At 33.5% G+C, this 17517-nt stretch overlaps 1 protein-coding gene and 1 pseudogene across 1 annotated transcript; both read right to left on the bottom strand.

The window, feature by feature from the left end:
* LOC132174010 (ankyrin repeat-containing protein NPR4-like) overlaps positions 1–2595 on the bottom strand; it is a 7936-nt pseudogene extending 5341 nt beyond the window's left edge.
* A 2125-nt stretch (positions 2596–4720) lies between these two features.
* On the bottom strand, positions 4721–12118 carry LOC132176499 (ent-kaurene synthase, chloroplastic). Its single transcript, XM_059588731.1, has 14 exons — positions 12010–12118; positions 10141–10223; positions 9758–10043; positions 9507–9687; positions 8895–9112; positions 8659–8779; positions 8388–8485; positions 8078–8304; positions 7840–7952; positions 7607–7705; positions 7020–7235; positions 6769–6910; positions 6171–6416; positions 4721–5257 (listed from the first exon to the last, which is right to left on the bottom strand). Exons 1-14 carry the CDS (start codon positions 12059–12061, stop codon positions 4952–4954), a joined length of 2388 nt encoding a protein of 795 aa, XP_059444714.1. The 5' UTR covers positions 12062–12118; the 3' UTR covers positions 4721–4951.
* Between the last annotated feature and the right edge of the window lie 5399 nt (positions 12119–17517).

Below are 17517 nucleotides of genomic sequence, written 5' to 3'. Positions count from 1 at the left end.
GGATTGAAAATTCTCATTTCGGGAGTCTAACCACTTTGAAAATTTTCTTAAGGCCATGAATCACCACCGACTGTAATTAATAGATAGTACTTAAAAGGGAGAACTTCACTTAACCCTCTTGAATTGTCGCAACTTTTGTAATTATTCTCTTAAACTTCAAAAACTCTTAATTTAATCTATTAATCTTTCAATTTTTATTTTTATTTTTTGTCAATTTTCCCCTCCGTTTCCGTTAAATCCTGTCAGAATTCCCCTTAAAAAAAAAAATCAAAAAATCAAGTATGAGTATTTTAATTTTAAAATTCTATTAAATCGTGACCGGCCTAAATCCTTGCAAATTTTTTTTTTTTTTTTCCTTTTTTGTCTTAGAAAATAAAAAATTATTTTGAAAATTTACACCCCTCCGATAGGATTTAACGAAAAATCTGAAGTTGTTAATTTGTTTCTTACCTAACATCCGAGTATATATAGCCTGCGTGCAAAGCGTAGCTCCGCTGATGCCTTTCTCAGGCATTAGATCCTCCAGCGGCGTGAGAGAATAGAGATATCGAGCCAAATCTTTATACCCGCATTCAACGGCCATAACAACAGGAATGACTCCTTTGAAGTCCCCAATGCTGACCAAGTGCTTGTTCTTTCTGAGCATAAACTCTGCCATCCGGTGGTTTCCTACACATGTTGCATCGGCCAGAGCCGTGAATCCTTCTTTGTCTCGTATTTCCAAGTTTTCTTCTGACATTCGGTCCACCATCTCCTCCACTATATGCACATGCCCTGCAGAGCCTGCAATGTGAAGGGCTGTCTTCCCCATAAATGTGATCTTTTCACTCAATGCATTGGGGTGGAGCTTGAGGAACTCCTTTGCACTCTTCCAATCTCCACTTTGCACAGCCATGATTAAGGCTATATAATCAACATTCCCTGCCATGTTTTTCTTCGTGAAAATTCGACCAAATCAAATGAGATTGAGGATGATGTTTCCATCTCTTCATTTTAGTCTAAACGGAATCTCCTAACACTTTTAAACCCTCCTTCATAAAATTAAAACCTAGGCTAAATTCTTTAATAAGAATCAAAACTTAGAAAGTAAAATCCATCAACCAAAAATCTTCCCAATAAATATCAACATTTTTTTCTTAAAATTCTTCGAAACTATGTGAAAAAGAGACTTACCTGCCCAAGTAAGTGGAGACCAGGGCCTGCTCAATGTATTTGGAGGCTTTAGGCGAAATTTTGAAATTGGACCTTATTTTTTTTAATATTTAAATATTAATTAAATAATATTTATTTTTATAATATTATTATATTTTTATAATATTATTATTATTTTCATTCTCATTGTTGATTCATGACTTTTAAGTTTAACTTTTAACTAGTTGCCCAAAAAAATTGATGTGGCATATTTGTTTCTTTGGGTTAATTGGTCTTATTTTACAATGGACTTATTATATTGTGGCCTTATTTTAGAGGCATTTATGGGAAAAAATTTTGGGCCTTATTTTTTTCAAAAAAAAAAAATTAGGCCTTAAGTTAAAAAAAAATTAAAAAAAAAAAAATTTGGGCCTTATTAAAAAAAATTTTGAGCCTTACTAACTGGGGGCCCTAGGCGACCGTCTCAGTGGCCTAGCCATTGAGCTGGCCCTGGTGGAGACAGTCTAAAATTTGTGGGGAAAATACATTTTACCCCCCTTAAACTATCCACCAATTTGCACTTTGACCTCCAATGTTTAAAAAGTGACATTTGACCCCCTCCCAAACTTCTAAATTGTTGCAATTCGACCATTCTGAATTTTTTTTCTTCTCAAAATACCCTCATCCCAAGTTAAAAATAAATAAATAAATTAAATTAAATTAAAAAATTAAAATTAATTTTTTTAATTTTTTTAAAACTTGCAATGGGGGAATTTTGGAAAAGAAAAAGTCAGAATGATCGAATTGAAACAATTTGGAAGTTTGGGGGGGTCAAGTGTCACTTTTTAAACATTGAAGGTCAAAGTGTAAATTGGTGGATAATTCAGGGAGTAAAATATATTTTTCCTAAAATTTATTTAGACGGGTGAAAAGTTTCTTATAGACAATGATTTTGGGAATTGGGGATTAGGTGAGAACTTTCTTCTTTTTTTTTTTAAGATTTTCTTGGGAGCTATAGCTAGCAGCTACATTTTTAGATAGCCATTTACATTTCTTTATTGACTGGCTTGTAGTGGTCTTGCAGTTTTTAATCTCCTTAATCCATTTAAAATTAATGTTCAAGCACATGCATTATTCAAAGAGAGAGAGAGAGAGACCTGTATCAGTATTTTTGGGCACGTTATACTTTTCAGCCAAAGTATTCCAAGCGATTTTCGCGGAATTAATCTCCTTAATCTCACAAACTGTGTCCGGTCCGCAGGAATTCTGAATGAGCTGTAAAGCCATTAAACTCTTGTTGCTCCAGTCCTTAAAAGCAGCTTCATCATCTTCTTGCTTAGGAGGTTCAATGGTGGATTCAATAATGTTCCAAAGATCTTGAGCCATGAGATAGGATTTTATCCCAACACTCCAATCCCCATAATTATCTTTCTCAAGAACAGTTGATGCAGCCTTTATTTCCATGTTTAATCTGTCATTATATCCAAAAGGGGTTAGGAGCATAGTACAATAGAATAGAAGCTAGATCGGTTATGCATGGTAATAGTAAGAATTCCTTCATGGACCTCTCTCTTTATTTTTTACTGGAGATGTACTACAGTTTTACCTACAGCACATAAGTGTGTATATATATATATATATATATATATATATAGAGAGAGAGAGAGAGAGAGAGAGAGCAAATCAAACATATTCATGCTATTAAAAAAGAGTAAAGTTTGAGAGCATCACTTTTTCTTAAAAAAGTGACGTAAGATAGTAAAAAAGTAATTTTGCATTTAACATTACTCTTTTATATTACCATGTTACCATCTCACATCATTTTTTTCTCAATGAATTCCGGAAAAAGTAACGCTCCAAAGCATTACTCATTAAAAACAATGTGTTTTCTTATCTAGTAAAGACACATGTCACTTTTAAAAACTGTTTTATAAGAAATTTTCCACAAAACCAATTTGTAAGAACTTTCTGTCCTTATAACATGTTCTAGCAAAAAATAAAATAAAAGGAATATCTTTTAGATGAGAAATATTGGTAGACTTTCAATTATTTTACAACTCTCGACACATGTTAGCATGTGTTTAGGGAGCATTAAAGGGTGTTAAATGCTGACATATATATGTCAAAAAGTTGTTTGTACGAAGCATTACTCTTTTTAGATATGTCGAGTCGTATCTCAAAAAGCAATGATATTTAATACTGTTATACGACTGTCATACAACTAGGATGATATGGCAATGTAAATCAGCATTTGGATCAACAAAAGCTCGTAAAATAAAAAAATTATAAAGGTAATTTTCGCTACCATGCTGTCTACTAAATAAAAATGTTATCCAATCAAGAGAGAACTTCTTTGAGTATACATAAATAAATGTTTGAAGATGATGATTAAAAGTATATCATTACTCACTGTCTTTGGATGGAAGAGCTCTCCTTACTCTTCTTGTCTTCACTCTTCACCCAATGGAGGAACAAGGCTTGGCAGAACCACAAAACTTCTTATATATTTCCTTCTTCGTCTTTAAACTCAGATTCAAAGGCAAAAAGAAAATAAATACAGAAAAAGGGAAAATAAAGGGGAGGTATTATGCTTGCCTCTCGGAGCAAGAATCACTTTCTCTTTTTTTCTTTTACTTTTACAACCTCAAACAACTTAAGGTTGACAGTTATTATGCAAACAAAAAATTTGATCAAAAACTAAAAACAAAAGACAAATAATTACTTACAATTACAAGGTTGGACAAGCTGTCTTCCAAAACTGCAGGTTGTAAGTAGATGAACTTGTTAAAGAAGTAAAGCTATATTCCTTCACTCTCTTTCTTCCTCTTATCATTCTCCAAAAACAGTGACACTTGATACTTTTCTTTATTGAATATTGACCGTTCATCTCCATTTATCCATGAGTTTTTTTTTTTTTTTTTCTTGAAATATCTATGAATTTACTTTTTATTTAAGCTAGCATTATTTATTTATTTATTTTCTCTATTTTAGCTATGTGGAAGCAGAGCCGAAGTATTGGAGGTGAAGTGCATGGCTGGAGGTCGGAGTTCTGCGAATTGTATGTAAACCAAGAGGGAGAGAATGAAAAATAAAGGCTGACTTCACAAAAGCTCGTGTTTTGAAAGTACTTCTAAAGTTTAAAAATTCTCAATTAAAACTATCGAACTTTTAATTTCTTTCAATTTATCCCTTTCATTAGAATTTTTTGTTAAATATTGTGAAAATACTCTTTTTTATTAAATAAAAAATTGGTAAGATTAAGCGTTTATTTTTTATAACGAAACATCTTTACAATTTTTTTACTGTTTTAAAAAATTAAAAATAAATAAAAATAAAAATAAAAAAAGCATAAGTATTTTAAGAATTTTGACAAAATTTAACAAAAAACTTAATGGAAGAGAGTAACCGAAAGAAATTAAGAGTTTAATACCTTAGTTGAGAGTTTTTAGGAGAATTTTGTAAAGTTTTCCCTAAGAGAAAAGACGTCGCAATACTTTTTCTTTTCTTTTCTTTTATCCCACACTATCCGCTACGTCAGATTCCAAAGAGAAATCAGGGGATCAAAAAGTAACATGATTCAAACAATATATACTCAAATAATGTTAGATCAGCATGATTGCATAATTAATTTTTTGAAATCAAAATCTCAATGCTGCACGAAAGAGCCCCATTAAGGAAAAAAGTAAGCCCTTCTGTGTCCTCAATACTTTGTTCTTCATGAACATTCTTTTCATATGCTGGCAATGTTTTTAGGCTCCAATTGTTGCATATGCTCGAACATAACGAATTACCTCCCCAACCAGTATTCTAACATGAACTTTTACAATACATTAAGAACAATGGGTTCTTCAATTATTGCATTTACGGCATTGATCATCTCATCTGAAGTGAATCCATCATCCTTCCTGTAAAATGTGTGAAGCACTCTGATCATATTCCAAAACAAATCCTTGCAAGCTCTTGGAACCACACTGCCCTTTTCCTGCAAAACTAGTTTCAGCAGTTCTCTCCTCTTGCTAGCAATAAAACTCTTCATCTCCTTAATCACCTCTTCCTCAGTATTGATGCCATCACCATGAATTATGCACAATGATACAGCATTCAGTTTCCCTTCATCAGACTCCCTCTGCAACATAGTTAAAAGAGATTACTAACTCTAAAACAAACCATATCGAAAGAGATATTACTAACATTTTTCCTTTTTTTTATTCTCTCTCTCTTTTATGTGGAGTATACACGTGTGAGTATAGAAAGGTTAAGGTGTGAGTGATTAATATAACATAATTAGGCCTAAACCCCAAAAGTATAAGTTTTTTGATTGAGTGATATTCAAATATGTAATATTATGGTCTTACTTGAAGGCTCCCCAATGTGTCAATCTCTCTCGAAGTGGTATGAGAGTCAATGGTGGTATAAGGTATGGTATAAGGTATGGTGGACAAATAGTTGTCCCTTTGCCGTTGAAGCGGAGATGGTGCACATATACAGATGGTAGGTATCTTTCATAATTGGAGCAAGGACAAAGTTGCATGGTACAGATAAAGCTCACATGGCCCACACAAGTGATCCTGAAGATGACCCATAAGACTGATAAAACCTTTGTTTGAAGAAGAATGTAGTGATATAGTGATAGACTCACACATGCGGGTAATTAGAAGGGAGATGATGTGCATGCTTGGATGGTAGGTCCCTTTCGTTGTTGGAACAAAGGTGCATTGCATGGATAAAGCTCACATAGCCCTCACAAGTGATCCTAGAAACGACTACCATAAGATTAATAATCGTTCGAGGTCGAGTGTAGTGATGCAGTGATGAAATCACAAGTCAGATGAAGATTGTTGAGTATACGTGTGTAAATGTAAAAAAGTTAAGTTGCACATTGGATAGATGTCACAATGAAAGTGGTTAATATAGCATACTTGGGTCCAAATTCAAAGGCGTTATTGGGTTGAGAGGTATTCTAATATGTGATATTATGAACACTGCTGAATGGGTCAATCTCCCTAACATTTTACATGGTGAAGGAGAGGTTCTTGTACCTTAAAGCTGTGTATATCATTCAGAAGACGCCCGCAAGTGCTCATAAGCTCAAATAGATGATGGATTTCTGGAGCTCGAACAACCTCTTCCGAAAGCTTAGGTCCAATAAAATAAAGGGCTGGGAGGACAATAGGTCCTAAGGCAAATGATATGTACCCATTTGTCATATACTCGTCCATTGTTGGCACTGACTTGTCCCTCAACCACTCAGCTTCCTTCAACATAGACTTGAGTAAATTCAACCACTGCATTGAAAGCATGAAACACATCATATCTGTTCGAATGAATAAATAAATCCAAAACGAGAAACCTCTTCAAGAATTTTCTTTTTTTCTTTTTTCAGATGCCATCTAAACTCACATTTCAGGAAAGTCTCCGTAAGAGATGAAAATGAACCAATTCCAACACTATTCCTCATACATAACCTCTATTTCTAAGGCTCATAATTAAATCAGTCTTCAGAACTCTTTAGGTTACTTTAAAGTGACAACTTGAAGTTAAGTAATTGTACCAGTTAGAGCCTTAGGGGAGATCAGTAACACTATTAGAAAAGAGACTAGCAATAATAATATGACAAAAGAGAACAGTTCATCTCACAATGTCAATTACGTCACTTATCACGCTACGCCCTTGCCATGTTAATGCTTTGTCTCCAATCTCACAGATTGTACTGTGAAGTGCTGAAAATATAATTTCAACTTTCTCAGAACAACAATCAGTGCTGACATTTACATCCCACCTGTGGTCAGTTCCCATAGCACCATCAGTTTCATAATGGAAAGACAAATGACAGAGAGATGAGGGATTCAACAAAAGCAGAAAAGGAATGAGAAAATAGGGAAACATACTTCTCAACCAGGTGTATGAGGTTTACCAATTCCTCTTCAGAACCTCCAACGTCAAAGAAATCATCAACCACTGTTGTGAGCACCCCACTTTTGGCCCATGATATTCGGGCATCAGAAAGTTCAGCGGGAGCAAGAGTTGCCACAGCAGAGAAGTAACAGTAGGCCAGCTTCTGCCTAGCAAACTTTAGCTTGTCTAATCTGTTCTCTGTAACCCACCTGCTTACATGAAAATGAAAATATACAAACACAAGATAATATTCAGCTTCCTTTCATAAATTAAACCAAAAAGCTACCTCAATGACTCACAATCACATTAATTTTTCTTGATATCGTGTTTAAGTAGCAACCACTAGCAACAGGAGCCTGGTAAAACCAGTGATTCCAGCCTAAAATGATTTTTAAGAGGAAAAAAAAACCCCTGAAAGTTGCTTCCAGCACAGTATGCAAAAGAAAGGCTAAAGTTGCTTCTAGGTTATTATGCCAACTTATCATGTTGCATGTGCCAACATTGAGCCTGCTATAATTGAAAATTCCAAGAAATGCCAGTAACAAAATCATGGCAGTTGAAAGTAGATAAAGATATGCACCTTGCAAGATGACCGAGTTCTTCGCGATGGATTGATTGGCAAATGTTGAAGTCTTCCACTGCCAGTTTCAAGAAATCTTCGTTGCCAATATTTAAAGAACTGACATAAGAAGTGTAAAAAGGATAAAGCAGTAGTTCAAACTAATAATGGCCAATTCCTTGCCACAGCTAAAATCTTCATAGAGAGAAAAGAATATGCAAAAAAAAAAAAAAAAAAAACCACCGTAGTTTTACCAATACGAAGTTTTTAAAATCCTTGTATTATTTTTGTTGTAATGCTCAATGGCTCTCCTGTTTGATAACCGTTCCAGATTTGCATGGTAGGGAAACTTTAGAGCATTGTCCACCTGAAATGATCAAAGGTCGCAGTTTTCTGGGAGTTGCCTTGGATTATTAAAATGAACACCACTTTTCGTGGTAACTAAAAACGAACATCACTAAATCAGTGAAAGGTGTTTTATGGCAGGAGAACCTCTTGGACAAGATATTTGTTCAGTCGATCTGTGTGAATCGATCCATTTGATAATTCTTGTCTCAGGAAATGTCTTGTCAAGAAATTTTGTTTCTCCATAATTGATTCATCAGGATGTATGATGATTTCTGAAGCCCTAAATAATTCCAAGACAGCACCAGTGTCATTCAAATATCCTCCAAGGGTACTGGAGAAATGATCCTCCAGTGAAAAGTGGGTCAATGGATCTACAGAACAAGATAAGGAGTTAGTTAAACCTTTCCTGACCAATCAAAATCCTGTAGGCCATCTCTCCTAAATCACCAAGTACCTGAAGAAACATCATATCCATTAACGCGTAACATCCGAAAGGCCATTGCACAGGTGGCAGTATCTAAAAATACTTCTTCCTTTCCCTGAAGCCAGTATCTGTTTGATGGCGAATGTCATGGTTCCAATAAATGTTAACTATATGCAATCCACAAATTCAAACCAATGTCTGTATTACAAAATTAATTACAGAGAGTAGGATGAATGAATTATTCTTCAAAGTTACTAGCTAACACACCATATTTGGTGCATTCATCAGAAAAGGACACTACCTGTACGTTTCATCCAATACACTTTTAATCTCCTCTCTGAAATGACGATCAATTCCCAACCTTTCAAGACTATCAATCATAAAAAGACGCGCATATATATCTAGTGGATAAACCGTAGGAACTGGAAGAAAAAAAAAAAAAAAAACCATTTGGGAATAACCAATTTAACTGTCAGAGAATTCAGAAACGTAACTCAAACTACATAGCAAACTATAGACAACTTTGGAGGGAGGAACCTGCATTTCCAAACTTCTCTAGGAGTGAACAGAGGTACTCAAGGCAACCAGAATTCTTATGGTGAGTAAAAGCAGCTGCTGTGGTGGCCGGCGAATTAAACAGTGATCCATTCTCTCTTTGATATTTCATGACCATTTCCCAGTTCTGTGACTTCCCCAGTCCCTCTGAAACATATGCTAAGTAGGTCCTCCTTCCTTCTGAGTTGCTTCCATAGCCTCTAGAATTAGATATGGGATGGTTCAGTCAGAGAAAATTAGGGAAATCATTCAGAAACTAAAACATTCGTTTCTCTTTCTACTGCTATTCTACAGCATTAAGAAGAGTGTATTTCATATATGAACGGTCTTATTGTTCCACCCTTGATTCAAAGTAAAATATAACTCTTTCAACAAACCAAGCGAACTAGGCCAACCAAGTTTGAGCAAGGTGACTCAATTTTTTGTGGCCAGTACTCAATTTTATGGCCCCAATAGCTTTACATCCCAAGTCTGAGAGGAAAGAACTTACAACATGCCCATTTTTGTCAGGGTCATTATACAAACACAAGCATAAAAAAGTAAAAAATAAAAAAATAAAGTTGAACAAAAACAAAAACTGAATAATAACTGTACCTTTTAAGCTCCAACTCTCCCTTGTGAACCAAAGCTTGTAAATTCGTTGCTCCTAGAGGGATATTCAAATCCAAATTTTTGGCATACTCGATCATAGCAGGAAATATTATCTCGAATCCAATAGGAGATAGTTGCTTCTCATCGGTAGCTGCAGCTATATTTGACTCGATAAAGAAGAGGCCTGCAAAAAGAGGAATATCCAGCTATTGGAAATAATGGAGGAGACTTAACAAGAAGAACATCAGAAATACCATTATTCATTTGTTCTTCACCAACACCCCATTGCTTTAGCGCAACGATACATGTTAAGGTAGATAAGAGGGCGTCTTTAACTAAGAAGGGATCACGATTAGGAAGACCCCACGAGCCATCACAAAGTTGATTTTCCAATAACCAATTTACACACTGAGGGAAAAAAGGGGCCTGCAGGGAATTTGGAGAAGGGACCATCGCTACCCAGGCAGTGTCATATGAGGAAAGAGAAAGTTCGACCTTGTTGAACATTTTCTTAATTCTTTGTTTAGTCTCCTCAAAGCACTGTATGAATAAAAAAGTAGCATTTTTATAAATAAAGTTAACCGAAAATGCCAGAATACAAAGGAAATAATTTTAACTGAATGCAGGACCATCATACCAATGCTGAACTCTTGGCTTTTGTTTCTACATTTGAACCAGGAACCACAGAAGCTGCTTGAGAACACAATATCCCACCAGAAACTGAAAATGGCATATAAAACGATAGAAAGACAATTGAACTCAGTCAAACTACATCTGTAATATATGTAGTAAGAGAATTCTATAGTGACTCAACTTTGCTACATGTTAAAGTCCCACTATTTTGAGGTCGGTTGCAATCACTATTTTTCTATTTGATTTTCTTATGGAGAAATTTGTTGGAGCAATTTCCTCCAATCCAGTCTATTAATTGACATTTGTCTTTAAAGCACCTAATTCTCACATGCATTTTAATAGAATTAACATATCACATATCCCATGCATTTTAATAATGCATGTGAGAATCGCGTACTCTAAAGACAGATGTTAATTTCATCTAATCCAGTTTAGAGGAATTGTCATTTTATTATTGAGGGCAATATTTTCTAATAAAATAATAGATCATCCATCAAATAGTTTCTTCATCTTAGTCAATGTTCTCTACATCCAACCTCTAGCCCTTGTAGCTCCTTCCAGTTAATCATATTTTTTCCTATATATCTGATATAGGTGCAGATATCAGACCATCTTATATGACTCTTTGTCCACCTCCAAAATTGGTGCTAACTTTCTGATCATTTCTTATCCTATCTTCCTTTTATGATTATCATCCATCTTGATATCTTAATGTCAACAAACACCCATCTTGATGGGATGAATCAAGAATATAGAAGTTTTAGGAGGATTGATATCTTGGGGAGTCTTTTAGCGAACCCATAATATAGCATGTTGAGACCCCACACAACCCAAAAGCTTAAGCCTATAGGTTTGGGTCCAACAATGCTATATTAACCACTCACACTTTTTACATCTTTCCAATGTGGGACTCTATCCTTTTTTACACTCACACATTATACTCAACAAGAAGGATATATGATGCAAGGTGACCAATACAATGAGATAGGAAATCCATGAAATAAAAAAACTATTGCTAATTATACAAAATCAAGTTACCAAATTAAGACCATTTTCTCAGTTTTTTCTTCAGGTTTTCATTAATTTACTCTTGATTTACATTCTTACTCCATCTATTTAAACTGATTTTCCCAAAACTGCCTTTTCTACAGTATTTCCAAAGTAAAAGAAACAGATTTTGCCCATCGAGGTCCACCAAATATAGAGGTAACACTTCTTTTGCCTACATCTATATTCCTTCCATGTCTAGATCAACATGGAACACAGATTTCCTTTTACTAATAACAATTTTCATTTTTTCTTTCTAAAAAAAAAAAAATACTCCTCCAACTTGAAACTCATGCAAGGCCTCAAAGGACTGGCATGTCACATTTTTTTTGTTCTACAAGTTGCTGAAAATTTCCCGAGGAATAATCCCACACCGCCTATGCGGCCTATAGACAACACCTTGGGTATGTTTATAGAACCAGTTTTATGAGATCATAGGCTCATGAATTTCTTCACAAACAACTTATAAGCTAAAACGAAAAAAGTAGGCCAACTATTTAATATTGGACTTCGCCACTGCAAACCGCTTCCTAGAGCTTGCTACGTACACTTGGTTACCTTATTAAATTTAAAAGCCAAAGAAAATTCTAAAATTGGAAGAAATCAATGACAATGATTTAAACAGATAACAACGATTCAACATAAAAACAAGTCCAAGAAATATCGAATGAACTTTAAAGCCAAGAACCCACAAAAAATTCATTTAGATAGCAATTATTCAACATAAAAACAAGAAACCCAGTTGAAGAAAGTTTTGCAAGGTCCTAAGAACAAGGAACCAACAAAAGTCCAGAGACAGAGACACAGACACAGACAGAAATGGAACCTGCAGTAGAGGAAGTGAAACACCAAGGTCTGTTGGAAAGGGAGAGAGACATGGTTGTGCCAAAACCAGGAAAAAGTTTGGTACTACTACTTCCAATACTTTCTGTCAAAAAGCCAGGGAGTGAGAGAGAGTTTGAAAATGGGAGTGGCACTTCAGATTTTATATAAGTTTTTTTTTTTCTTTTTCTTTTCAAAAAAAAAAAAAAAAAAAAAAAAAGGGAAAAGCCAGTAGTGATATACATCATATACTGCACGCCGGGTGTGCATCCCGGGCAAAAAAAATTATTTTATTATTTTAATTTTTCTTTTTTTAAAAAATTTTTTTTGCCCGACGTACATCATTGTTGATTCACGCCGGGCGTGCAGTATATCACTACCCTTCAGAGTAACTCTACTTAGGCATGTTTAGATGTTCTTTGGATAAGCTTAAAAATGTGTTTAACTTTCAAAAAATTCATTTAAAGAAAAAAAGTAATCGTTTAGTAAAAAAAATTAAAAACGTTTTTAAGGGTTTAAAAAGCATACAAATGGTCAAAACGCACTTAACAAAAGCTTAAAAATAAAGTATTTTTTAACTTAAAAATCATATTTTTCAAACACAATTTCGAACCATGCTCTTAAACATAACTATAGTAAAATTGACTATTTTACTTGAAAATGTTCATAGTAGCATTTATTTATTATGAATTGTATCGAAGAAGCCTAGATGAAAATAACTACAATTTTTTGATCGAGTCCGAGTAAGATTTATATCTAAAATTTTCATTGCGAAATTCAAATTCATACCTTAGATTTTAAAAAATTTCTTAGCTTTTATAAGTAACTAAACAATTAAATTTATTTTTCACGTTTTTGTGGTATAATTGTTTTATTCATGTTGGGTCACATGCCATGTATGAAAACTACCTCAAAAAGTTGCACAGTTAACGTCAAAGAATGCGACAAAAAAAGGCATAAACACAGAGAGTTTGTAGAGTCAAATGTAAGAAGACGAGGAATAATTTGTACTAGTGTGTATTCCTTAACCACCATCGATAACACTCAAATTATTAATCTTTAATTCATCAACTTTTTTTAAAAAAAAAAATCTTTTGCATCGGTTAAATCACAATTTTTCTTAAAAGTTTAATCTGAAAGAAAGAAGTAAATTTAATTATTTAATCAATATTTTAACACTCTCTCTCACGTGTGGGCTCGAACTTCTTTTTAATAGGTGAGACCCAATACGTGAAATATTTAATTGAAATGGAAGGTGGCGGAGTCAAGGTTCGATCCCAAGACCTTTGGCTCTGATACCATGTTAAAATATATATACAATATAAAATACTAAAATATGAAAGAGAAATAAAAGAGTGCGGAAACAGAGAGAGACGTATGGGCTACATCTTGTATATTCATTGTATCAAACAATATTATATAACTCTTTATTTATAAAAAGACAATGAGTAGTGATCAAGAAACTCTAAAGTAGACCTAAGCTAATTAAGGAAGAAAATAAACATTACAAAGAAATATAATAACAGAGAATAATATTCTAACATAAAGTGAAATAGCTTATTAAGAAAAATATTAATAAACCTAATTTAGAAAATATAAAATATACCAACAGCATCTACAAGGTTTTCTTGAAAATATTCCGTTTCTACTTGCCTTACAAATACCGAATCATAACTTGGAGTTGGCAGGTTGATGTCTTTCTGTCTTATTCAAAATATAAATAGTAGTTTTTTATTCATTTTGTCTTTTTTTTTTTGTCTTTTTTAATGAGAAACTTTATTTAATGAACTCTCTAAACTTTTATTATTTTTGTAATTACCCTCTCAACGCTTAAAAACTCTTAATTTAGCATATTAATCTTCAAATTTTTTGCAATGTCATCCTTCTATTAAGTTTTTTCGTAAAATCCTAACAAAGAGATGTCAAAATTATCAAAATACTCTCCATTGTTTTTTGAAAAGAAAAAACAGAATTTTGCAAAAATTCAAGCGCGGGTAAAGATTTTTTGGGAATTTGTAAAACTACCCACACTTCAATCTTCATATTTTTTTTATATTAAAAAAAAAAAAGGAATAATTTGGGATTTTTGACCGAACTTAACAGAAAAACCTAACAAATAAATGACATTACAAAAAATTAAAAGTTCGATACATTAAATTTAGAGTTTTTAAATATTGGGAGGTAATTACAAAAATAATAGAAGTTTAAGATGATTAAGTGAAATTTTTCTTATTTTTTAGTAACTTTTAGATAGTCTATAAGTATTGAAGTACTCGGATTAGGGACAATTGGTTGAATGAGAAATTGTTTTCCAGTAATTTTTGTGAGTTGTGCTTACTCTTGTGGTGATTTATAGATTAATTCTATTATCTCATAACATAACACAAGTTTGCATCCAATTGTTAAGTTTTTATTATTTGGTTGAAAGCTAAAGCCGGCATTCATCCAAAGATTCCAAACAACACAACCCACTCATCAAATACCATCCAATGACAAAAAAAAAAAAAAAACACACCAATAGCTCCAAGCTAATCCCAACTTCCCACTTCAAATCCAAACATTTGGTCGTCCATTAGTGGCGGAGTGAGGATTTTGGGTTTCATAAAAGAAAGATAAAAAAAATATAGATATATAACCAACAAAATAATTAAACAATTCAATAAAATTGAAATTATATATTTCATAGTGTTTGAGCATATGTGGGTTTGTCCCATATTGCTCAAGTGTGGAGAGGGTTTGTCTATTAGCTTATACAAATAAGCCTCCTCTTAGGTATACAGAACAAAACTCAATAAAAACAAGATGTAGCCTATAAGGCTTTGATGTGTGGATGTTGACTATATGTCGAACCACCTTAATCTCCATGTCTTTCTCTTTTTCCTTTCTTTATTATTATTTTCGAATTTTTATTATTTATGTATTATGTGTTTGTATATGATATTAGAGCTAATATACTAACAACAATTGTTAGATTCTAGATTTCATTTTTTCTATGTTTCTTATCTTTGTTTCGGATTGTTTTCACAATAAAAAAAACTCATTTATTTGTACTATTTCATTTTGCTTGCACATATGCATAAACGATTGCAAAGAGGCATTTTCTTTGCCGGATTACGTTGGGTGTTGCTACCACTCGTTTTCGCATGTCAGAAAACAAGTAGGCTTATTTCCATTCGTCACAGTGGTCCTCGTTAGTCAGAGGCCTCCATTTGCATCACCATCGTTGCGCTGCTAGTCTCTTCCCGACCTTCCTCAGACCATATTCTGGAAGTCTAATACCATAATCAGTTCTTCAAGGTACATATTGAAAGATTTGTGGAAGATCTGTCACCATCAGCCACTGCACGCGCCTCTCAGAGACATTGCCGGATTTTTTACTCCCTTCCATGCGCCGACAATAACTCTCAACACGCCCATGCGTCTCCACATAGTGCTTATCACCTCGGAAATAGCGCTAATCTATAGATTAGGGACCGACTAGTCTAGATCCACCGAGCTCGGCCCCATCAGTCCAACAAGCTGCAAGCACCAGCCATTGTCGCTGCCACCAGCTGCCATTCTCTTGCGATTTTTTCGGCTAACAAAAAGACAAAAACAAAAGGCAAAGAAAAAGAAAAAGAGTAGAGAAAAGATGAAACCAAGAAAAAAAAAAAAAAAAAAAGGATCCCAAAGAGGCATGTTTGGCCCAAGTGACCCATTTAGTTGGCCCACTCCTGCTAAAAGTTGTCAATGTTCAAGTTCCAGTCAAAGTAATTGATGCCAGCCATAAGTTGTTGAAGTTTAAATTCCAACCATAGAAGCCAATGCTGGCCAAAAGTAACCAAAGTCAAAATTCTAGCCAAAAGTTGCCGGTGTTAACATTCCGGCTATAGTAGTCGAAGTTCAAATTCAAGAGTAGCTGATGTTTTCAAATCCAGCACCATCAATTATAACCACTAGATGTTCAAGATCAACGATTGCTAACGGACCATTCATCTTGCGGGGGTATGTTATGTGGGTTTATCCCACATTGCTTAAGTGTAGAGAGGGTTTGTCTATTGGCTTATATAAATAAGCCCTCTCTTATGTTCAAAACTCAATAAAAACAAGATGTAACCTATAAGTCTTTAATGTGTGGATGTAGGCTACATGCTGAACCATCTTAATCTATGTATTTTTCTCTCTTTTATTTCTTTATTATTATTTTCGTATTATGTGTTTCTCTACATACAAGATTAAAGGATCTACTCGTAGATTCACTAAATTTATCTCAACACAAGCTTATGTAGGATTCGCTATAGCTCAATAGCATAATTAATTTTCATAATCTCGTGTAAGTACTACAATTATATATTGAATAATGCTACATTTACTCACTCATTTACAAAAATTTTCCACACTCATAAATGGGTTTTAAAACTACCATTGAATATGAGACAAATCTTTATGAAATTTTGATCCTTAAAAGCCACCTTAAAAAATTGTATATAATCCTTCAAAAAAAAAAATTGTATATAAAAAAAAATAATAAATGTAGCATTTCAGCACTCCTCTTATATATTTTTCCTTAGATAATCTTTCGAATACAAGCTTTTTCGTGTAATCATTGTTGTCTCTTCATTTCATGTCACACTTTGTGGCATATTGCAACGCACCTAATCCTTAGGTACTAGTGCATTGTGATTAGACTGGACAACAATTATATGATTTTGAAACTTGCATTTGGATATTTATAATTTCAAAGAAGTTAGTAGATTTTTAAATTATGAAATTTATGTACTTTTTCTTATGTTAGAACACTTGAAAAAAATGTTAAAAATGTAACATGCTATAGTTAAAAATTGTGACATGTAACATGTCACAATTTTAATAAATGATATTTTTCAAACGTTTTGACTTGTGTTTTTTTTTTTTTTTACCTTGCAGCTATTCTACAAGGAGACACCTTGCAATGGCTAAAGCAATGAGAAAAATTAGAAAAAAGTATATATTTGTTTAAAACATATAGAGTCATAGACGTACCTTACAAATTTGTTTGTATACTTTTTCAAAGGTTGTGATTGGCTACTAGCTCTAATACCAATTACAAAAGAATACTCAAATAATACACTTCAAATTCCCCACACTATATTATTTTTGAAACAAACACTTGATCCCCACAAAAAAAATTGTTTTACTTTTTATGTAAATAAAATTTATTTACTTTACCTTCGAATAAAGTAAAGTACATTATTGCTCGGTTGTAGGGAAGGAAAAGGAAAGAATGAGATTTAAATTAGTAACTCCATTTTATGGGGCGTGGCCTCCAGTCAATTGGGCTACCATTTAAGAACTTTTTTTTTTTTTTTTAACAAAAATTCGTCAACCAAACTTCTCACATATCTTATCCAATCATTTCATCTGGTTGATAAGATTGTGTATTCTATGTTTTCTAGGATAAGACTTTGATTGTCTTCTATATAATTAAGTGCTTCTATGTCATATATGATATATCAAATAATACCACAAATCAACATTTTTTCTTGTGGCCATA

The sequence above is a fragment of the Corylus avellana genome, chromosome ca3, assembly GCF_901000735.1.
Source record: "Corylus avellana chromosome ca3, CavTom2PMs-1.0".
Classification (NCBI taxonomy): domain Eukaryota; kingdom Viridiplantae; phylum Streptophyta; class Magnoliopsida; order Fagales; family Betulaceae; genus Corylus; species Corylus avellana.
The sequence above is the reverse complement of the archived record's forward strand: the minus strand, read 5'-3'. Positions and strand labels throughout refer to the sequence as shown.

What these genes read in the sequence shown, in the direction of transcription:
- LOC132176499 (XM_059588731.1), bottom strand. Translation starts at nt 12,061, where the DNA reads ATGTCTCTCTCCCTTTCCAACAGACCTTGGTGTTTCACTTCCTCTACT. An exon ending in ACAAATATCTTGTCCAAGAG is followed by an intron (nt 7,953 to 8,077) that starts GTTCTCCTGCCA and finishes TGATCATTTCAG; the next exon opens with GTGGACAATGCTCTAAAGTT. An exon ending in TAAGTGACGTAATTGACATT is followed by an intron (nt 6,417 to 6,768) that starts GTGAGATGAACT and finishes CTTTCAATGCAG; the next exon opens with TGGTTGAATTTACTCAAGTC.